Here is a 23,042-nt window from a genome sequence, read left to right as displayed (position 1 = left end):
ATGTGTTCAGCAAACCGTCATTGTCACTGTTGGTTTGCTTTTGACGTGCAGAAGTGTTTCAACACACGTCGTTCACATGTCGTTCCTGGAGCAGAGAATCAAGGTGAGGACTCATCCCCAGTATCTTCAGTACCTTCCTGGGCTCACCTGCAATCACTGCAACAATCATTGGAACAATATTGACCATAACCCAGATTAGGACAGACATTTTGCTTGTAAACCGGAATGTTTCATGAAGTGACATCTGTTCCTGCTGTGTGTGATGTCCTCTATCAGCCAGCTCCACTGCCATAACAGTGCCAGGGTGGGTGGTTTAAACGACAGAAACTTCTTTTCTCACAGTTTGGAGGCAGGGGGTCTAAGACTGAGGTGCTGGCAGGGTTGGTTTCCCTGGAGGCCTTCCTCCTTGGCTTGGAGACGCGTTCTCCCTTTGTCCTCACATGGTAGCCCTCTGTGTGAGTCCGTGTTCTAATCTCCTCTCCCCATGAGGACACTAGTCAGATTGGATTAGGGCCCCGTGCGACCTCACTTTACCTCTTCAAAGGCCTTGTCTCCAAATTCATACATATTCCCGGGACCCTGCTGGGCACAAGGACTTCAACATACGAACTTGTAGGGGACGTAATTCAGCCCAGAACATGAACTGTGATCCATCCTATTCTATCCCATGGGATGCTAGTCAGTACCCACTAGCTTGATATTTATGACCCACAAAAGAGGTCACAATGGCTTGCAGTAAGTAACAACACTTGCCTTTTAGAATTGGCAGGGGAATTGAAATGGAACAGACTCATTTGAAATGAGTCCCTGTGTACTGCGCAGTCTCTTATGACCAGTGGTACATACTTGTTAGCTTCTCTCTCTCTCTTTTTTAAAGATTTTATTTATTTGTTTATGAGAGAGAGAGAGAGAGAGAGAGAGAGAGGCAGAGACATAGGCAGAGGAAGAAGCAGGCTCCATGAAGGGAGCCCTGATGTGGGCCTTGATCCCAGGACCCCGAGATCACACCCTGAGCCAAAGGCAGACGCTCAACCACTGAGCCCCCCAGGCATCACTGTTAGTTTCTCTTCTATGTGTAGCATGTGGACAGAGTAAAGTTGATTGGCCCATGCCACCATCACATCTCCCTGGTGTCCTGCTTCATTGATTTAAGCGAGAAGAAGGAGGTATTGGTGCAGGCTTTTCTGTGTATCTTTTTTTTTTTTTCTTTAAGAGATTGAGTTAAATTCAAATTAATATTGACTAAGCAACTTGTAAGTTGTAAGTGGCAAGGGATCTATTTGGGGGAAAGAAATGGCATATCCCTCAGTGAGATAAAATGCAAAGACCTTCTTTAGACTGTTCCCTGGGTGATTATCTGTACAGATGACCCCCCCTTTGTAGGGGAAGAGATCCTCTATGCCATTCACCGAATACTGAAACCCCAGTGCAGAATACCAGTTCCCGTGTGACCTGAGGGTCTGTGTTACATAGTACATTGAAACCTCTGCAGAGGCAGGAGTTTTGGATTGTGCCCACACTGGCGATGGTGTAAGAAACTGTCACAGGGCTGGTGACTGAGCCTGGCTGACTGTGGTGTCTGTTACTGTCATCGTTGTGAAGATGAGCGATCTCACCAAGTGTCCATGGGCTCGCCTGATGTTTCAGTCATGTTTTGTGCACTTTTGGGGATAATTTTAGTGGAACAAGGAAGATGCAAAGGTCCAGGGACTTATTTCTCCTGAACCTCAAGGCTCTACTATCTGTGTGGCTAACCCAGCAGTGGGGTAAGAGAGTGTTCCAGAGTCAGGAGCAGAGTGGTGTCTGTGTGGCTGTTGATGGATATAAAGGATGAAACAATGACATAAAAAGTTGCAGGTGCTGGAGGATGGGGAAAGGACCATCCTGGGTGACGGGAAGGAGCACTCACTTCTGGCTGGGGCTTGGAGCTCTTGGAGGCCACTCTGTGGCGGGGACCTGACGGGGGAGCAGGGCCCTGTGGCGGGGCCTCATGTGATGTGACATGAGAGGAGCGGTTTCTCAGTCTCTGGAAAACTTCGCTCATCTCTCCGGTAGGGTGACGGACACCCCACACTCCACGACCAGCACCCAGCACACCACAGGCATGCAGCTAGCGTTCCCTTGCAGCTCTGCAGGCCTGGGCAGGGCCCTCAGCAGCCCGCACCTGTGCAGCATGCGGCAGAGTTGGGACCCTTTGGTGCCAGTGTGTGTGCCTCGGATCCGGTGCCTTCCTCTCAGGTTTGTTCCTGCCTTTCTGGTGGGATCCTTCTCGGGGTGAGTGCTCCGTCTCTGCTTTCCTGATCCCCAGTGCTCACTGTCACAGGCCTGCCCCTGTGAAGCCTGATTCATTTCCTCACTCACCGAGACAGATGGTATTCATCGTCTTAGGGTGCCCTTCCCTATCTTTTCACAGGGGCAGCACCTTCAGGGCACAGGGAGACCGTGACCAGGCTTTGGCCAAGTGAGGGTTTCTGAGTCCCAAGAAGGTCCTGACAGCCGTTGGCTTGCGCCTTCTCTGTGCCATGCACTCACTGAATGCTGTCTCCTTGCCTTGCACTGATGAGGCACCGGGCCCACCTTGCTGGGTGGCCAGCAGGAGATGCCACACGTTAGTCTGTATCTGTACCGGGGTCATCTGTCAGCCGGGATATGGTTGTCATTTGTTTGAAAGACAAAGATTGGATGCAATGGAAAAATGTCGGATTGAATTTATTCAGCTTCATCATTTGATCACCAGCTCATTGCTTTGCTCCTCAGCCCAGAGAAAATGTGTTAGAAGTTTGTCAGTGTCAGAGTAGGTTGGAACTTGGCCTGGGGCAGGTGCTCTCTTGGCCTCTCTCTGGGGGAGATGGACCCTCAGCCTTTATTTGTGTCACAAGGCTGAGGGAAGGCAGGAAGAGAGAGAAGTTGTGCATTTTCCAGATATTTCTGTGGTCGTCACTTTGACATTGCCTCTGTGTCTCCTAGTTCCGCATCAGGTGACCCAGAGGCCAGGCAGGCTCCTGGATCTGGGAGCTAGAAATCTCTGCAAAACAAAATCTTTTGTAACATCGTAATTTGTGATCACATGTCATAAAACCAGAAAGGTTTTTTACCTCAAGGATGTGACACAGAAGTATATTTACTTCACTTACATATTTGTCCTTGGGGAAGAAACCTGAGCAGCTAGAAAGACATTTTTGGTTTAAAAAATTATGAAATTAGTATAACATAAAAGTAATGATTTGGATTTTGAAAAACAAAGTTATGAAAAAACAAATTACAAAGTGGATCAACGAGGGTATAAATTTAAAATGTTCTGTGAAGATTTGTGCTGGGGATTTAAGAGTTAAGCTCTTGGTATAGTTAAAATATACTTTTTATTTATCTTTTATCTTTTATTTTTTTTAAGATTTTTATTTATTTATTTATGAGAGACACAGAAAGAGAGAGGCAGAGACACAGGCAGAGGGAGAAGCAGGCTCCCTGCAGGGAGCTTGATGTGGGACTTGATCCCAGAACTCCAGGATCACGCCCTGAGCTGAAGGCAGACGCTCAACTGCTGAACCACCTAGGCGTCCCTAAAGTATACTTTTTAAAATAAAAATTTACTCATGATTTTACAGTTATGGTTCCTTTCCCCCCCCCTTTTTGGGAGGGATTGGTTCTTTATTTTAAAAAGACACTTGTCAATTTTCAGTATCAAAACGGTTGCACTATTGGTTTCTTTCTCCCAATCGGCTCCCAAGGAGAGCCCACCGAAGGAGTGTGCATTTTAAGCCGATAAGCTGCAGGGTGCATACCTAACAGACTTCACAGAAACCTCACCAAAAAGAACTGAGCAGGAAAAGAAACTTTAAAACGTCAGTACACTGCCATCCCACAGACTATAGAGCCCAGATGGGGTGGCCAATGTGCTCCAACCCTAAAGAAGCAAAGTTTCAAAGTAATAAAAAATTTAAAAATAGTTCTGTGCATAAGCTATTCAAGATTTCTCCAGTGCTAAGTGATACAAAGCCTAGCAAGGTGGCACTTTTAGAAGATGGCAGCTTCGGACCCACGAAACGGGGAGGAGGGGAGTTTGTCTTATGGGACTAAATCAGTGGAAAACACATAATTTTCTTTTTTCTTTTGAGGAGGCAGGAGAGCAAGTAAGTGGTCACCTGAGCACAAGGGGAACATGATCCTTTCTGTGAGTGGTTGGGGTAAAGACAGGACAAGCAGTTGGTCTCAGGGAGAGGTCTCACTCTGGTCACCTCTGATGAAAAAAAAAAGTGCTCAAAGATACCTTAGAGGTGAAGCCCCTAGGCATGATTTTGGCCAGTTCGTCCTGGAATCACCTTTCTGGGCTCTCAGCAGGGCAGACGGGCACTTCCCCCGCCGAGAGGGCGGTGTGCAGTGAGCTGGGAAGCGGCCTCCCTGGAGGCACCTTCACAACTGTGGGGTTACTCGGAATGTTTTACAGATGGTCACTCCTTCGCATCTGTGCTCACGTTCCCTTCAACGTTGTTCCCGAAGGTGCTCAGGCGCAGGCCCAGCTGGGACCTCTGGGGAGAGGCAGAGACCGTTTGGTGACGAAGACCCAGGGGTTGGGGCGGGAGAGGCGGCGGGAGGAGGCAGCCTCAGGTAGAGGTCAGCCCTGGCATCGAAGGCCGGCTTCGGGCTGGCTGGCCTCAGGCGGAGCCGGGGTCGGAGGGACGGCAGCAGCAGGTCGGGGGCCGGGTGCTCTGCGTCTCCGGTCAGGCGGAGGCCGGCCGGCACCCGCCCCTGCCGCCCGGGGTGCTCCTCTGCGTCATCACGGGGCCTCTCCAGCTCCGTTACGTGGCTCCAGGCAAACTCCGCGCCGGTCTCTGCCTCCTGGAGTTGATCCGTGGGCATCTCGATGTCGTCCTTGTCTGTCTCCCTCTTGAGAGTGCTGGCCGTCAGCAGCGCCGAGACGCTTCGGGTTCCGGTGCGTCGGTCCGGCCTGCCTGTCTGCCCGTCCATCTGCCGGCGGTGGGACTCGGCCAGCTGGGCTCGCTCCTATGCGTCCCAGGTCCCCCTCAGTGGTCACCAGCCCCCGGCCCCCCCCTTCCCTCCTCCCCTGTGCCTCTTCTGCAGTGTGCTCCGCTTCTCCCAGGTCCATTTCCTGGAGTTCCGTCTTTTCTTCATCTCTGAGGCTCGGTTTTCAGTGCCCTTCCTGCCTCTCTTGCTCTCATCAGCGGCTTCCGGCTTCCTCCAGCTTTTGCAGGGCAGTGGCCAGGCGCTCCAGGGCACGGCCCAGCTCCTCCTCTCCCGGCTGGATTCTGCGGTTCAGGGAGGCCACCCGAGCCTCAGCCTTTTCCTTCCACTTCCCCGCCGCAGGTGCCCGGCCCTGTCCCTGGTGTCACGGGCTTGCTGCTGCGGTCCCTGGATCTCGCGCTGCACCCCCTCCATGGTGGTGATCCCCGCCTTGGTGTCCACCCAGCTCTTGCTCGCACTTGGCTTCCTGCCTCCTCGGCATGGAGCTGCAGCTGCTTCTCCTACAATTATACTTCCAATCCTGATCTCTGGGCTTTAATTTCCTCATAAAAGCTGGCGTGTCCCCTGGATGTCCTAGGGTCCTGCATTCACCATATCCCCAGTTGAATTCATTGTTTTTTCCTTGAGGGTGTCACTATTTTCTTCTTGGAAGCTTAAAACTTTTGGAGTCGACCCCAAATTGTGCTGCCCATTCCTACATCCTCTTGACTGCTTGGATAGGTTCTATATCCATTAACGCTAAAGTTTTTTTTCATGTGGGATCCCTCCTCCCTTCCATGGTCACAGCCATGGTTCAGACTTCCGGCACCTATTTCTTGGACTCTTAACAATATCCTGCTTCCTGGCTCTTCTTATGATCCCTTCTTCACACCGAAGCCAGAAGTATCTCCTTGAAATGCAAGCAAAGTCATATCCTTCTGTTCCCTGCAAGGCTGCAGTGACTGCCTCTCCTGTTAAGTCTCAGATCTAAACCATCTTTTTAGCCTAATTTCACTTCACTTCCATCTGCATAATCTGTATTTCCTATATATTGGACTTTTTTGTTGTTCTTTATGCATGCCATGTGGTTTTCCATGCTGTTCCTATCTTAGAGTGCTCTGTCCTCCTACTTTCCCTGTTTTCCGTGCCGCCCCTCTTCACCTCCTCCTTACCTATTTAGTTCTCAATTCAGCCTCATTTCATTATGTCCTGAGAGTGATTTTGTTCTGGTTCCCTCATTAGATCACAGACTCCTTGGGGACAGGGCAATACCTTATTCATCTTTGATCATTCATCCTTCTGGATTGTGGTTTTACCTAGAAAGTAATCAATACATGAGGAACTGAATTAATTTATGTTGCCTCTTACTTTAACAAATGCCTTTTACTACTAACAGCTAACAAATTATTTGTTACTGTGTATTAATGGAGATCCCACCAGGCATAGTAGGAGACTAAGGAGTTAGGGGATCATGATGTCCTTGAAGAGGTGGTAATCCAATTGAATGGCTAAGGTAGGGATCTTCCTTACACATGGCAGATACCCAATATTCGTTGGTTAAAGGACTGTTGAGTGAAATATGGGATGGTTTTAGATGAACGATGCCCTTTACTACAAGGGAGAACCTGATGGAGAAGTGAAAGGCTCACTGGACTAGGAGGAAGATCTACCCAAGCTTTAGTTTGCTCATCTGTAAAATCGGAATGACAGGGGAAAGCTCCCTCATGTAAGCTTTTGGGGACGATTTAATGAGATAGTATATGTAAAGTGTTAGACACAGTGCAAGGCATGTGGTCAGTCCCCATTAAATGTCAGTTGCTGCAGTGGCACTTCTGAGCATTGTGGAGAACAGCATTCAGGGTGGTGCTGCTGTCGTTGTCCTCGTCTTCTTTTTCTCCTCCCCCTTCCTCCCTCTCCTCCTCCTCCTCTCTTCTTCCCTCTCCTCCCCCCTCCTCCTCCTCCTTTTATTTTAGAGAGAGGCAGTGGGGAGGTAGAGGGAGAGAGAGAGAGAGAGAGAGAGAGAGAGAGAGAGACTCAAGAAGACTCCCTGCTGAGTGCAGAGCCCAATGTGGGGCTCAATCCCATGACCCTGAGATCATGACCTGAGTGGAAATCAAGTCAGATGCCCAACCAGCTGCACCACCGGATGCCCCAGGATGCTGTCTTCTTTTTGCATGAGGAGCAGTTATAAACAAACCCTGGCTTTTCTTTATAAAACTGCTTTTGAAAATTCATTTCTAAGTATTTTTGAACTAATTTTATTGTACAAATAGTGTATACTCATTTTAGAAATCTTGGAAAACATAAACAGAAAAAACATTATGTATAATCCTGCATGGATCAACACTTAACATTTCAGTGTAGTTTTTTTGGTATTGTTTTCTATTCTTTTTAAATTGGATTTATTTTTAAACTGAATTTATTTTATAAATATAGTTTTGCATCCTGGTTTTGCACATAACAGAAACTTTTTTTTAGAAGCCTTTTTTTTTTTTTTTAAGATTTTATTCACTTATTCATGAGAGACACAGAGAGAGGCAGAGACACAGGCAGAGGGAGAAGCAGGCTCCATGCAGGGAGCCCGATGTCGGACTTGATCCCGGGACTCCAGGATCACACCCTGGGCCAAAGGCAGAAGCTAAACCGCTGAGCCACCCGGGTGTTCCAACAGAAATTTTCCATATTATTGCAAACTCTTTGTAAATCTCGTTGTTAATGATTGTGTAAGTTTGCACTGTTACTGTACCGTAGCTTTTCTATTACTTCATAATTGGATATACAGATATGATATGATTCTTTCTAATTATTTATTAAGTCTTTATTCTTAAGATAATTTCCCCTTTGGGGTGTTTTATTGAGATCTCTAGAGATACTTAAATATTTTCTAGGTAGTGCTTTAAGTGGATGGTGGTATAACGAGCTAGTGGCTTAACATAATTGCCTTTCACCTGGAAGAACATGTGTACATAGTTGGAAAGAACAAGGAAAAATATTTAATCTCCTGGTGTACTCGAATGATTGCTTATCAGAGTCCCTGACTTGCCACTATGTAAATGAAGTGAGAAACGAGAACGGAGTTATGCGGGTAGGAGGCAGCTGCTCATGGCAGGTTTATCGACGTCCATCAGCAGTCTGTTAAGGAAGGGCTTGTTTTCTTGGGATGTGACAGGGCTTATTCAATATCTGCTGTTTGGACAGATCGTTAATCTTTATAGTGGTGACACATGAGACCATTTTGACCTTTGTAGTTGGACCATTATTCTGCATGGATGTATATGCAGAATGAAGAAAAGCTAAGTTGGTTTTTCTTGCTTTGTAAGATGCTCACCTTGCTGGACATGTTGGATTGGCTGTTTCAAGATATCTGTATTTTCCTCTATATTTTCACATTATGGGGCAGTGTGGGTGGGTAGTGTGACAAAATGGAAAAAACAAAGACTTTGAACTTATCTCTTCTGAGTTTGAATGTAATTTAGCCACTTACAGATCGAGCCCAGGAAATTCACATGGCCTTCTGAAGCCTCAGATTCCCTCTCTGTGAAATGGGCACAGTGATGCCCAAGGAAGTCACTCCATATGGTGGAAAGAGCACTGGGTTTCAGAAGCCTAGGCTCAGAGACCCAGCCTTGCTCATGAGCTGCGTGAGCTTAGAAATGAGGTATCCCGTCGTGGATCCTGCAGTGGGGTGGTGATAGCATTTCACTGTTGGGTAAGTGTTAGTATCTAACCATACGGCAGTGCAGGTGGCTGTCCCTGACGGAGCCTGGCTTTTCCGCAGACTGCCTGGACGCAGTCTGCACACTACTCCTGGCTTGGGGGCTGGCGCCACCTTCTCAGTTCTTGCCAGTTCGTGAATGGTTGCCTTTGGGTTCCCCTGCCTGCCAGAGTCTCCTTCAATGGGGACACGTGCCACTGACCCCCCAGGAGTGACGATGGCTTTCATTCTGTGTCCTCGTTGGGTTCTGTGCCACATTCACCCCCATTTCTCTTCTTGCACAAACACTCATCTTTTGGCTTCTTGAGTCTCAGCCCGAACATTTAGCATTGTTTCTTTTCAAACTCATTTTCTGCTGCTTCCTTTTCTCTCTGCCCTTGACCTCTGTGTTTCCCAGAATGTTGTGCACAGGCCCTCCAGTCTTCTGTTGGCACCCACACACTCTGTTCTATGGTGATTATCATGGCACTTGGGACCCTACTTCTTCCTGTGCACTTGCCTTGTCCCCATCCAGCCATCTTGGGTCTCTTTGTCCTTCTGGGCAGCTCCTCCATACTTCAGACTTGGTGTGTCTGAAGCTCTCTGTTGGGGTGTTGTGGTCACTGGTCTGCATCTCCCATACCACATGACATCTCTGCAGTGCCCCCAGCCCTGAGGCCCCTGTTCTTCCTGCTCTTGGCCCCACCACCCCACCAGCACCCATATCTGCTTGCTTGGCCAAGTCTCTTTGTTCCTAAATAGTGGGGAGACTAGTTGGACTGTGGCGCCCTTGCTCACGCCCACACAGCTGTGTGTCTCAGGGCCCGTGCCACACCTGGCATGCACTAATATCATCGTTACGGTTTTCATTGATTTGTTTAATCATGGTAAGATACACATAACATAAAATTTACCATTTTAACTATTTTAAATGTATAGTTCCATGGCACTGTGTATGTGACACTGTCGTGCAGTCACCACCACCACCACCTGTTTCCAGGATTCTCTTTCTCCTCTCAAATAGAAGCTCTGTGCCATTAAACACTAACTCCCATCCTGTACCCCCAGCCCTGGTAACTCTTCTCCACTCTGTCTGCATGAACGGGACAGCTCTGGGGTCCTCCTAGGAGTCAGACCATGCAGTAGTTGTCCCTCTGTGATGGGCTTACCTCACTGAGCACATGCCCTCAAGGCTCATCTCTGTTGTTGCAGGGTCACGATGGCCTTCCTTTTTTTAAGGCTAGATGATATTCCCTTTTATATATAGACCACATTTTGTTTATTTGTTCATGGATGGACACTTGTCAGTGAGGACTTGCACTTTCTAAGAAACCATATCCTGTCTTTCAACATGGGCTCTATCACTGATAAAGATGACCTTTCATCTTTATCTTTTCTATTTGTTTTCAGTTATTTAAAAATGAGGTGGGCAAAAGGGGCCTGCTTATTGGGAACCCCCAAGAAATCTCAGCATTATAATGTTGAAAGATAAATAATACTATTCTTAGGAAAGCAGTTCCAAGGTGAACTTGGTTTTTATTTCTGTAACTGGAGGCATCAGAATTGATTCTAAAAGTGTAATTTCAAATAGTATCAGGCCACATCTCTAAAATTCTCTATTCTTTTATTTTCTTCTTCCTTAGTTTTTTTTTTTCATATTTGGAAGAAAAAATGTACTTTTTTCTATTCTTTACCTATTTAGACTATCATAACTGACCTATTGCTAAAATGGTTGTCTCAGATTATTACTTAGAAGGAACACAAATAGCTAAACTGTGAAATCATGATGTGCTGGTTTTATGCCAGTGTCTGCTCCTGAAATGGCAAATGGCCTGTGGTTCTTTTTACGGTAAAAAATTTGGGTGATCATACTTTCTGCTTCTATAAGAAATAATATAGTTAGGTGACAATTAGGCTTTCTTTACAGATGTTCTTCTTGCGTGATTTCTTTAATTTCTGGGACAAAGAATAACTCTCGAGGGCATTTGGTGCTCTAGCTTGACTGCCATAGTTGTTGGGTATTCTGATCAAAGTTGGACAAAATTTATAGTGATGTTAGGGGCTGAATGGATGTGTTCCCCTCCTAAGTCATATGTTGAAGCCCTAACCCCCAGTGTGATTTAGAGGTAAGGGCCTTGGGAGGTGATCACGTATACACTGGGTCTAGAGGGTAGGACCCTCATTGGTGGGATTAATGCCCTAGAAGGATAGGAAGAGACACGAGACCTCTTTCTCTCTGTGCACACGTGCAGAGGAAGGCTGTGTGAGGGCACAGTGGGAAGGCGCATGCTGCAGACCAGGACGTGGGCTCTCACCAGGGGCTTCCCAGGTCCAGAACTGTGAGGAACATGGATTTATGGTTTAAATCACCCAGCTTATGGTATTTTTGTTATGGCAGCCAGAGCAGAGTAAGGCAGTTGATTTTTAGTGAAATAAATTAAGGAGTCATCACTTCCCTCTGACCAAATCATATGCTTATGAGAATGTTTGGGTCTATCACAAGCTTCATTCCAGCTTGGCATGTGGAACACAGGTTGGTACCACTGTGACCTTGAGCTCTTCTGTTTGTGTTGTCCTGACACTGAGTTTTGGTGGTCGAGCCTGATCTATGTGGGGGGCAGGAAGCCGCTGTCGTCTTGAATTGGAATCCCAACTCTGTTCCTCTCTTGAACAAATCATTTTATCTCTCCAGACTCATTAAATATTTTTTCTGTGAGACATTTTCAAACATAAAGGTAGAAAGAATAATAAAATGAATTCCTATACACCAATCACCAGCCAATGGTTAGTAAGATCTTTATACATTTACTTCATCTCTTGCTTTCTTTATTTGCTGAATTATTTTAAAGAAAGCCTAAGACATCATTTCATTTCATACCTTTGTTCTTTGGTATGCGTTGCAAAAAAAGGACATTTTCTCGTATGACCATAATGTTAATATTACACTTGAAAATTAATGGTTCTTTTGGTGGCATTTCATATCAGTTCACAGACACATTGCCCAGATTGTCACCGAGCTGTTTATCACCTTCAAAAGGGGGATAATGATGCCGCCCTCTCCCCCTTTTTGGCAGGAATTTTGTGAGAGATGATTGCATCCTATTTGGATAAAATATATTGAAGTTCTGCTATATACCATATCTCTTGCCTTATAGATTCTGTAGTCTGAGAACCTACTACTATGTTTGGTACATGGTAAGTGCTCAGAACATGTAATTGTGGACAATGATTGCACATATTTAGGTAGCTCTGAGTTTGTCCTGAAACAGCACTGGTCCCTGCTAATGGCAGGAAGGACAAACTACATAGACTCCGCCACCTCTTTCCTCTCCCCTCAGCTCTTTCTTGTCTCTGAGCATCTCTACTTTCCTTCCCTGGACAGGAGCCTTCCTTGTCTGCCTGGCAAACCTGCGTTCTGCCAGCAGTGAGGTCCCCGCACCAAACGTCACAGAGAGGGGGACACACATGTGAGGCGCGTGTGAAATATTTGGCAGTTGCTGTCCTGCAAAGCCAGGGTCTTGTCCCCACTGTAGCCAGAGGCACTTACAGCTTTGCTGTCTTCCTCCGGAGCCCCTCTGCTGCTTGCACCTGTCACCCCTTCTGAGGTTAACCGTCTTAGCTTGTTCCCTCTCACACGTGCTGTAGGCAGCTTCTCTGCCAGGTTTTCTTACATAAATAACAGCTTGTAATGCTGTATTAGTGTTCCTTCTGTGTCCTTACTCTCCTCACCCCCCACTGGTGGACCTCGGACATCAGATTTCTTCAGTAGCCATATGTGCTTATCCTTGTCATTTTTTTCCCTATAATGTAGCAAAACCTCCAAGCACTGCACTCATGGCGTTTGCTTCTGGACTCCTGTGGCCCTCGACAAAGACCAAATGTTGTTTCTTCTTTATGAAGCCTTAGCAAAATCAGGTTTCCTACATGCTCTTTTCCCAGACTCTGATCCTGCTTCTGTGAAGTCATTTACGAGAAATTATGACGTTCTATTTTTGACACTGAAGTGGACACCTTATACGTCAAGCCCACAGCACTTCTGTGGGAGGAGTCCAGCTCAGTGCCATGGGCATGCAGTGGATGTTCGATGCAGGTTGAAGGCATGAATGCAGGGGTGAGTGAATTCAGGGCTGGTTGAAAAAACTGACAGGGAAGCAGTAACTTGATGAGTGAGGAAACTGTGACATAAGCAGTCGTTGAGTGGTGGAGCACCTCAGACGCTGATTTCTGCCCTTGTTTGTGGAAGTAGAAGCACTTGCGACATTGTGCTTTCCCAGCCAAGGGGCACCTGGGGAAGGAGTGGCCCTGGTGAGGGTGATGGATGGTACCCGGGGCATCCCTGCAGTTTCCCGAGGGTTAATAGGCAGACTGTCCTGACTGCAGGACACCTGTTGGTGACTCTGTGGCTGCTGCTCTGCCCTGTGAGGAGAGAGGATGTGTGTTCATTTTGTTCTTTTATTTTACTCTTTGAGAGAGAGAGAAAGCGCGTGTACTTGAGTGAGTGGGGGAGGGACAAAGGGAGGGAGAGAATCTTAAGCAGACCTCATGCTCAGTGTGGAGCCTGACACGGTGCTTGATCCCAGGACCCAGAGATCATGCCCTGAGCCAAATCAAGAGTCGGCTGTTCAACCGACTGAGCCACCCAGGCTCAAGCTTCCCTCTTTTATTTCACTCTTTTTTTTTTTTTAATTTTTTTTAAATTTATTTTTTATTGGTGTTCAATTTACTAACATACAGAATAACCCCCAGTGCCCGTCACCCATTCACTCCCACCCCCCGCCCTCCTCCCCTTCCACCACCCCTAGCTCGTTTCCCAGAGTTAGCAGTCTTTACGTTCTGTCTCCCTTTCTGATATTTCCCACACATTTCTTCTCCCTTCCCTTATATTCCCTTTCACTATTATTTATATTCCCCAAATGAATGAGAACATATAATGTTTGTCCTTCTCCGACTGACTTACTTCACTCAGCTTATTTCACTCTTGAACAAAGAATGATTCTGTTCTGCCTTTTTGAATAAGTAAGGTCAGCCAACCAACAAACACCTAGATCCTTTAACACCTTCTGTCCTCTGAGCACTCTTAACAAGTTAAGGGGTAACAGAAAAGATGATAAGACTCTCTCCCTTTAAGGAACTTGTAGTCTAGTAAACTGTATTTTTAGCTGATAAACCTTAAAATTTAAAGGAAAAATAAGTTACTATTTTTCTAAAAAATTTTTTTTCTAAGTTGACTCTTTTGTCAATACCTAGAGAAGCAATGAGAATCTAGTAGCAATGAGCACCCCGGCCTCCAGATTCTGATCTCTGAACACTATTTTACACTAGAAGGATCCAGGGCTTCTTGAGAAATGGTTTGATTCCAGGTCTAGGACTAAAAATGAGCTAGAAAGAGCAAGCTGTTGATGAATAATGGGGCCTTATCTAAAGGACACATGACTCCCACTGGCCAAAAATAGGGTGTTTGAATATCAAAAAAGTGTAATGGCAATCAATTGAATACCAAATATGTAAAAATCTACCAATTTGTAATGATCCTAAGTCCTATATAACACTCTGGTCATCACTGGAGGTAGTTCTTTACTCCAGTAAATACATGGAAAACCTTGGGACGCCTGGGTGGCTCAGCAGTTGAACGTCTGCTTCGACTCAGGGCGTGATCCTGAAGTTCTGGGATTGAGTCCCGCATTGGGCTCCTTGCGGGGAGCCTGCTTCTCCCTCTGCCTGTGTCTCTGCCTCTCTCTCTGTGTCTCTCATGAATAAATAAATTAAATCTTAAAAAAAAATTACAGGGAAAGCCTCAACAGTTCACTAACACTCTTTACGGTATCATTTGTATTTCAGAGTTACCAACTGGTTGATGAGGAAAAAAACCCTTCCTTATAGACAAATTCTAGGTTTTAGGTACGGAGAAATTAAAGAATCACAGAGTCACCATTTTGTAATCCTCGATAAAATAACAACTCTGGGCAACAACATGGAACAGATGCTCACGTCTGTGAGGAGAAAGGTCGGTGGGACCTTGCCAGTGGGTGGGCACACCAGCAATTGGACGTAAGCATTTTACTCTGGATCAGAAGCTCCAGAAGGCATAGATGCTCTGGATATGAGTGTGGTGGGAAGGGTAAGAGGCAGAGAGTTTGCTGATAGTCGTCTCAGGAACTGAGGACATCCCCACATCTCCCCGGGTCCTGGGGCAGGTGACCTTCCACCTCAGCAGAAGAGTAGCATTTCAGCTGCTGGAGAATAAGGATAAGGTCAGTCTCACTGGAGCCACCTGGCACAGCTGGTGGGGAGGGCCCCGCTAACAGGGAGCACAAGTGGATATTGAGGTGTTCACCCACTGCCCTGACTTCTGCAGAGCCCTGGTGGTGCCTGCAGCAGGTTCCTTCCTGACGTGGAGAATGACCAGACCTGAAGGAGGAGTGGGGACACAGAGGCCAGGGGTTCCCTGGCCCAGCAGGAGGAGCCTGCAGCTGCTCAGCCTACCTCCTGGCACTCACGGCGTACCTTACTTTCTCTGTGGGAAAGCCAACCTAAGCCAAGGAACGTAGGAGCCTTGCAGGTGGAACTAAGCTTCACGAGTAGATTCATTTCCATCTTCATTTTAGCAGAGCTTACTGAGAGGGCGTAATTCAACTTACTAAGGCACCTAGACCTGCATGTAACACTAGGCAGATTAGGTCATTTGCACGCTGTCGGCTGGAGCCCTTCAGGAGATTCACCATCTGTGCATTGAAGACAATTTCATTATTTAAAAAATTTTGTTCATCTTGCAGATTAGCATTACTTTGCCATATGCAGAATTAATTCCGGTTGCTCTCCTGCCCTGGTGTTCCCCCGAGGATGACACTCAGACACAGGAGATGCCTGTGGCAGCAGCTTCCCAGTGAAAATGTGTGTCCTCGCCTGGATATTTCTTATTTCCGGTCTCCAGTCTTCGAGGAGCGCTGGCCTCACTTCGCAGTCTTTGCCTATTCTCTGGCAACCCTGTCACCTTTCTCTCAGGTCTCCCCATCTCACTGCACTCCACGTGCCCGCCTGCCAGTCACTGCTTTCCACTGCTTTCCCTCTTTCCATCCCAGTTGGCACAGAGAGGTTGAGTGTCGTTAACCAGCTGTGCCTCCCACTGGAGGGACAAGCCATTCCTCTGAACGTGGGTCTGACTCTACTGCCCCAGGCCTCACTGGATGGGTGTGCTCCCGAGGTGTCCCTCTGAGGCCAAGGTGTCCCCCTGTCCTCAAGCCCTCCACCTTTCCCTGCAGTCCATGGCAGAGCAAACAGAGGCAGGTGGTGTGAGCTCCCTTCCCCCTCCACCCCCACCTTCCTGTTTTCCCTTCATTCTTCTGAAGGGACCAGTGAGGAGACCACAGGCGTCCCGCCAACACAAGGTCTTGAGAAGCCCTTTAACTCGGGTGGTCTCAGCATTCCTGTTTGCGACAGGGCATCGTAATGCCCACCTTCCTGAGTAATTAGGCATTTTGAGGTGTGTAGCGTGCTCCAGAGCTCTTGAGCCTTGGAGTCCTACGAAGTCTGTGCGAAGTCTGTGTGTGCATCATGAGCGATAAGCATTCCCTGGATCTCTTTCCCTCTCTCCTAGGGAACGGATGGGGGATAGGGCACAGCAAAACAGTCAGATCTCACAAAGCTTTCTTTTTGTACCAAAATGTTGACTTGTAATTATTCTCTTAAATATCTGCTATATAGATGGACTAAACTCCTTGGGGACAGGGCCTGGTGTTTTGCTTGTACCTCATAATTTCTGGAGAAATATTTGTCAGATAATAAAATACACCGATTCTTCAGTCCTGTGCACCTACTGACTTTCTTGGAATTTGGTAAGGATTTATTCTCTTGGGAAATGAAACCTTGTATAAGACAATAACTTCCTTTTTTTCCGTGTCCCCAAAATGGAGCTGTTGCTAGTGATTATGTAGATAAAGTGGCAAGAACTTCTTTCTGTCTTTTACGATCAATGCCCCTTTATTTGTCAGAAGATTGGACTCAATGGACTGTCATGGATTCGATTAAGAATTTTATTTTGCTCAACCTCCCTCCCAAAAAACCCCAGAGCCCCCTAAGTTTTGTTAATTAACCTTCTTTTTAAAAATTTTCTCTTCAGAAAAGAAAGATGTGACTCAAAGCCTAGAGAACTACACATGCAAATGTCCTGGGACGATGGAGCTCCTCACTCTTCCGGGTGGCCCTACCCTGCCTCCAGTGCCCTTCACCAAACTTCCCATTGTCAGGTAAGGTGGGCCTGTGGTTGTTTTCTATTTATCTTTACAAGAATTTCCTTTTTTTTTTTTTTTTTTTTAAAGATATTATTTATTTATTTACAGTACAAGTGGGGGGAGGGTGAGGGAAGGGCAGAGTGAGAGAATCTCCAGCAGGCTCTGCTCTCGGTATGGAGCTTGACATGGGGCTTGATCTCACGACCCTGAGATTAGGACCTGAGCCGAAACCAAGAGTCGGGAACTTAATGGACTGAGCCACCAGGCGCCCCAAGAGATTCTGTTTTGGATTGGCTAGGTACTGGTTCATTATCTCATGAAATCTCCACAGCAGCGCTGGGAAGTGTAGCATTGTATAGATGAGAGACATTGTGTCATAGATGAGTGACATTGTGTCACTGCCATGGTCAAATGCCTGTCAGATGGCGGAGACAGATGCAAACCTTGGTGTGCCCTGTTCCAAAGCCCACACCATGACCTCTGCTGTGATGACCGGAGCCTGACCTTGCCTCTTCTACTTAAAAGCTTCCAGTAGTTTCCTGTAGATTTAGACCTTAGGCCCCTGCAGTACAGGAATGGGTGTAGCTCCTTGTGTGTAGTGTGGTGCCTTCTCGAAGGCTCTACCTGCTCCGGGAGTCATCCTTCCTCCTCCCACTGTAATCCATCAAGGGCATGCTCATGCATTCAGACTCATTACAGGCCCAATTTTTAGGAGGCTTTTCCTGATACTTTCTCCTGCTGTCCACCACCTGCCCTTGGTTAAGGGTCCTTGGATTCCCATAGCACCTGCTGCTTCCCTCTCTCATGGTATCTGCCACTGTGTCCAGTCCCACTTCACGGCTTGCAGGGTTTTAGAGAGTGAGGGCCTTTTGGCACATGCAAAGTGGATACTTAAAAGGGTTTATAAGCTAATCCTATGAAATGGTTTCAGAATTTCTGAAAGATTTGTTTGAAGACTGAAAAGAAGCAGTGGAAATTTGACGTTTTGCTGTTCATAGAAGTGCTGTAACTGTAGGATACCACGTGATGAAGATGTGACCATGTCTGAAACACTCCTGGCTTGGCTGTTTTTCCCCATCTTTTGTTCAGCATTGCAATACAGCCAGGAGGGCCTACAGAGTCACATGAACAAGCCACTCAACCTCCCTGGGCATCAGTTTGCTTAAGAAGTTTTAAAACCCATGGCATTAGGTTATTAGGAAAAGAACATGTAGAAGTCTGTGGTACAGTACTTGATAAATGTGAATTTGCTTTCTCCTTGCATTTCCTTGGAGGCAGGGGTAGCACTGCCACATGAAATGGTTTTTTTGCCAGGGTGACAGTTACGTGCCCCTGAGAGGGAGGACAGAAAGGGTCCTTAGGTACAGAAGTCCTTAGCAGGCTACACTTAAATTTTAAGATGTCTTGGTGGGCACTTGTGGAATAGTTCATCAGGCACAGTTGACAAGCTGCCCCATCCCAAAGCCTAGCCCATGGTGGGAAAAGGTGCTCTTGCTATTACTTGGAATTTCTCAGAGGATCCAGTGTGGAGGCCCCTGAGGGAGTGTGTGGTGGTTTTGTTTTGTACTCTGCTTCCTTGTGGCTGATATAAACTCAGGAAATCAGGGTCCATGTTGGGCCTTTCTGTGTGAAAGACATCAAATAGAATGTGTTTGATTTGGAATTAAGGACATGGTATGTATTTTTTAAAATTAAAGACTAGAAAAGCCTTTCTTAATAATTTGTCATCTTCATCATGACCTGGATCATTCTTAAGTTTAGGCAGCCTTGCATAATAGTACATCCTGAACCTAACAGAACTTTCTAGGATTTTGCTGCTGCATCTGGATCCCCATGCTGTCAGGACCTCTGCCAATGGAGCTGGGTGGGTTGGTCCTGGCAGGTGGTTGGGGCTCAGGAGAAAGAGTCCTGTTCTCCACACAGAGACACCAGAATAGGGACAAGCTGGGTTGCAGAGGCAGCCTTGAATGGAAGTTAGAGATTTTGGCTTTATTTTTCACTAATGTATGACCTGGGTTCTGTGAGCCTTAGTTTTCTAATCTTTAAAATGACCTTAAAAATGATTCTTCATGAGGCTACTGGTTTAGTTTTAGCAGAGCTGATGCATATAAAAGTGTGGAGCACAGTGGCTGGTACATACTAGGTGCTCAGTAAATCTCAGTTTTTGAGTTGGAAACATTTTACACCTACATTTTCATCATCATCATCATCATCATCATCATTATTTAGAGAGAGAGGGAGAAAGAGCATGCGTGTGCAAGTGGGGTGGGGAGGGGCAGAGGGAGAGAAAGGATCCCAAGTAGATTCCATGCTCAGCTCGAAGCCCAATTTGCGGCTCAGTCCCACCCTGAGGTCATGACCTGAGCTGCAGTCAAGAGTCAGGGACTCAACTGAGTGGGCCACCAGGTGCCTCAGTACTCCTAAATTTTCAAACATTGCATTGACTGAAAAAAATTTGGTGATGCTAACATTTTGATCCCTTAGCTGTCTGCAAACAATACAACAGATTGTGTAGAAGCATAATAACCTGACATTTGGGCAAATTCTATTAAATCTACAGTGACCAGATTTTTGGCCATGTATCTCTTGCACTGTGAAGGTCCGTGTGGCCTCTATTGGAGAGCCACCTCTGAACACCTAGATGTGGTCCTGGACTATTTTTAAAAAATTGGTTTCATGTACTACCCACTATGTATAAACATGCTCTGAATGGTTCTTGGAATCTTTGAACTACAGAGATCAGCCCTGTTTGTCTCAGTGACTCACTTGTTTGTCACTCTTGCCTGATCTCATTAAAAACTAGAACTATAAACTGCATGTGATCAGATGTAGGAATCCTATGGATGGGTTCTTTATCCCATGGTAGCATTAGCACCACTGGCAAAGTGGAAGGAAATTCCTTTGGAAGATTTGGAAAGTCAATGTTGGTGATGCCTTCTGGGTATGACTGGAGCCCTTACTCCTATTGAGGACTTTCCTAGTTTTAGACAGTGAAGCCATCTCCTCAGCTTCCAGGAAGATATCTGCGTGCTCTGTAGGCATGGGAGCATGACCTGGGCTCACCCAGAAATAGTTTAAAGTAACATGATACAGGTTAACCAGAAGAGCAGCCCAAATACATCCCTGCTATAATTCTGTCCTAAAATTCAATTAATCAAATATTTATTGAGTGCCTGAGATGTGCTTGGTCCAATGGTGAACTGTGGGGCTTCAGTCTTGATCAAAAAGGAGCCAAACTCACACCAAGTGGTCAAGCAAGAGGCTGCCAAGCCCATATCCCGTTCCTGCTGCTCAGAATGAGCACATAGGAAGTCCCCTTAAAACTAGAAGCCGTCTTATTCCTTCTAGAACTTTCCATAAACTGATAATGTACACAAAAGCAGGTAACAATCATGTGGACTATTCACACACAGCAAGTTGAGAATTATTAAAGAAGAAATGATAATAAAGCTTAGATGCTATTTACAGTGAACCAGTAAGAATTTAACCTGGGGTGGGGCGGAGGGGGGTTAGCTGGTTTCAGTGAGCTAATGTTGAACTCCTTCAGTCTGGCAAAGAGCTCTAGAGTTAACGAGGGTATTTTAATTGATAAGGACCAAACCCTTCAGTCAGAATGAGCTTTGAGTAGCTTTTGAGTGGCTGTGGCGCTTTTAAAACTTAAACTTGGGGATCCCTGGGTGGCGCAGCGGTTTGGCGCCTGCCTTTGGCCCAGGGCGCGATCCTGGAGACCCGGGATCGAATCCCACGTCGGGCTCCCGGTGCATGGAGCCTGCTTCTCCCTCTGCCTGTGTCTCTGCCTCTCTCTCTCTCTGTATGACTATCATAAATAAATAAAAAATATATATATATAAAAAAAAAACTTAAACTTTTTTGTTTTTGGTTAAAGATTTTATTTTAATTTTAAAGATTCACTTATTTATTTTTAGAGAGAGAACATGTGTGCACGAGCAGGGGGAGGGGCAGAGGGAGAGAGAGAGAGAGAGAGAGAGAGAGAGAGAGAATCCTCAAGCAGACTCCTTTCTGAGCATGGGACTGAATGCGGGGCTGCATTCCACAACCCTATATCATGACCGGAGCCGAAACCCAAAAGCTGGATACTCAACTGATTTTATTTTTAAGTAATCTTTACACCCATTGTGGGGCTCAAACTCACAACTCTGAGACCAGGAATTGCATGCTCCACTAACTGAGCCAGTGAGACATCCCTAAAACTTAAACTTTTAAGTTAATTGTATTATTTGAGGAAGGAGTATAGGTATTTAGTTAAAAAAAGGGCTTAGAAGGCCATGATGGTCAGGGCAGTTTTCTTGGTTAATAAGACAGGACAGTCACCTCCCAGATCCCAGTCCAGGTTGTCCAGTATCTTCCCTCATACTCGTGTGATTGCTGCCATAACCTCCCAGACAGACCTCACACGAGAGCTTTGCAGGGACTATGAGAACTGTGTAGTCCACTTAGGAGTGAGAGCGGGGTGCTCACGTGTTACTGAGCTGGTTGTGTGTGTGCCCTTTCCAGCCGTGTCAGTTGTGCTCGGCCAAGTGTAGGGCACATGTGGCCATTTTAATCACTGCCCATCTGTGCTGGTTCTTAGACATGTTTCTGCTGTGAAGAAGGTAGATGGATTCAAAACCAAGTGAGAAAAGTTGAGCTGCTTTCCCCAGCACTCCTGTCACCAGGGTGTCTCAGATCAGGATCCCAGTGAGTGCTCTGCAGGGCCCTGCATGGTCCCCGTCAGCCAGAGCGAGATGAGCGCAGCCAGGCTTTGACATGGTGGCAGTTTCCAAGTGGAATCTCTACATATAAGCCCTGTTTTGGATACTTTATTCCTGGAATTCTGCTTTCCTGGTATTGGATTCACAGACTAAATGTGGTGTTACTAGTTCTGCAGGGATTCATGCTAAGTGAACTATGTGTCCTTTAGGTCAAGTGTCTTGAGTGATTTTTTTCCCCTATACGATGCATTTTATAAAAAAGACATTAGATGCTAAGTTTTGAGTTATGGGTGAACACTGGCCGCTTGTTAGGTTACTTCTCTGGGCTGACCATGCCCTTAGAATTCCTTTGCATGTTTCGTAAGTCTTTTATATGATCTGGAATTTCTGGATGAGTCCTATAGAATCACAGATGACATCTCATTTTTAGGTGTGACTGTGGCGTGTAGTAGAAACCAATTTGTGTTGCTAGAAAACAGAATCATTTTACACATGAATAAAACTCTAAGGCTCAAATAGATTGTGCCTGGTCCAAGGCTCAGTAGCCTGCTCTCAGCAGGCTTGGGACCCAAGTTTAGTTTCTTTACTCCAGTCCAGATTTGGAGTCTTTGCACCAGTGCCTTTTCTGACTGTCTGTAAATAGGTGTTCCTTTAAGCAGGGGAAGAGAAAGGCTTTTGCAGCCTGCTCTGTGTGAGGCACTATTATAGATGCTTTACATTTATTAGCTTGCTTCGTCCTCAAAATGGCCTGCTACAGTTGGGTGTATCATTTCAGATACTCCTTCTTTGCTTGAGTTTGGAATCAATAGAAATAAAGACTTGTTTCAGATATACGGAAGATCCAGTGAACAACATGGCTCAGGTCTGTCCAGTGTCTAGCAGCGCTGGGTGACTGTATGCTTCTTTCAGAGGGCCAGACCCCTTTTAGCTGCATGGACGGCATAGCAGGGTGTGCCCCTTGCGGGCAGGTGGGCCCCCACAGAAGGGGCTGAGCATTGCACACCCTGGTTCTCCTTTCAAATTGGCCCCCTCCCTTAGGAGGAGTGAGGGAGGGGCACGGTGAGGTCAGGACTGTCCCTCTGCAGATGTCCCTTCCCATGGAAGCATGGAACTAGGGAAAGGAGATGTCCTCTTCCCCTGCAGCATTATCAGGTAGCTGTTATTTTTCCCGTTTTATAGGTGGAAGTATTGAGGTGCAGGAGATGAAGTAGTCTGTGCTAGTTGTATAGGGGGTAGGTCCTTCAGACTGTAGTCAGGGTCTGTGTATTTTTTTAAAAAGATTTATTTATTTATTCGTGATAGACATAATGAGAGAGGCGGAGACACAGGAGGAGGGAGAAGCAGGCTCCATGCCGGGAGCCCGATGTGGGACTCCATCCCGGGCCTCCAGGATTGCGCCCTGGGCCAAAGGCAGGTGCTAAACCACTGAGCCACCCAGGGATCCCTCAT

General features: G+C 46.4%; 1 protein-coding gene and 1 pseudogene across 7 annotated transcripts in view; one reads left to right on the top strand and one right to left on the bottom strand.

Moving 5' to 3' along the window:
* The window catches only part of TRAPPC9 (trafficking protein particle complex subunit 9), a 547,275-nt gene that overhangs the window by 85,364 nt on the left and 438,869 nt on the right, over positions 1–23,042 (top strand). For all 7 annotated transcript variants that reach the window (XM_077847376.1, XM_077847380.1, XM_077847375.1 and 4 more), the window contains one exon: positions 16,770–16,896. In XM_077847376.1, the coding sequence (XP_077703502.1) occupies positions 16,770–16,896 (127 nt within the window). The remainder of the gene's footprint in view (positions 1–16,769; positions 16,897–23,042) is intronic.
* Positions 4,449–8,299, bottom strand: LOC144283799 (uncharacterized; annotated as a pseudogene).

This window comes from Canis aureus, chromosome 14, assembly GCF_053574225.1.
Source record: "Canis aureus isolate CA01 chromosome 14, VMU_Caureus_v.1.0, whole genome shotgun sequence".
NCBI lineage: Eukaryota > Metazoa > Chordata > Mammalia > Carnivora > Canidae > Canis > Canis aureus.
This window is presented reverse-complemented; position numbering and strand designations above follow the sequence as displayed.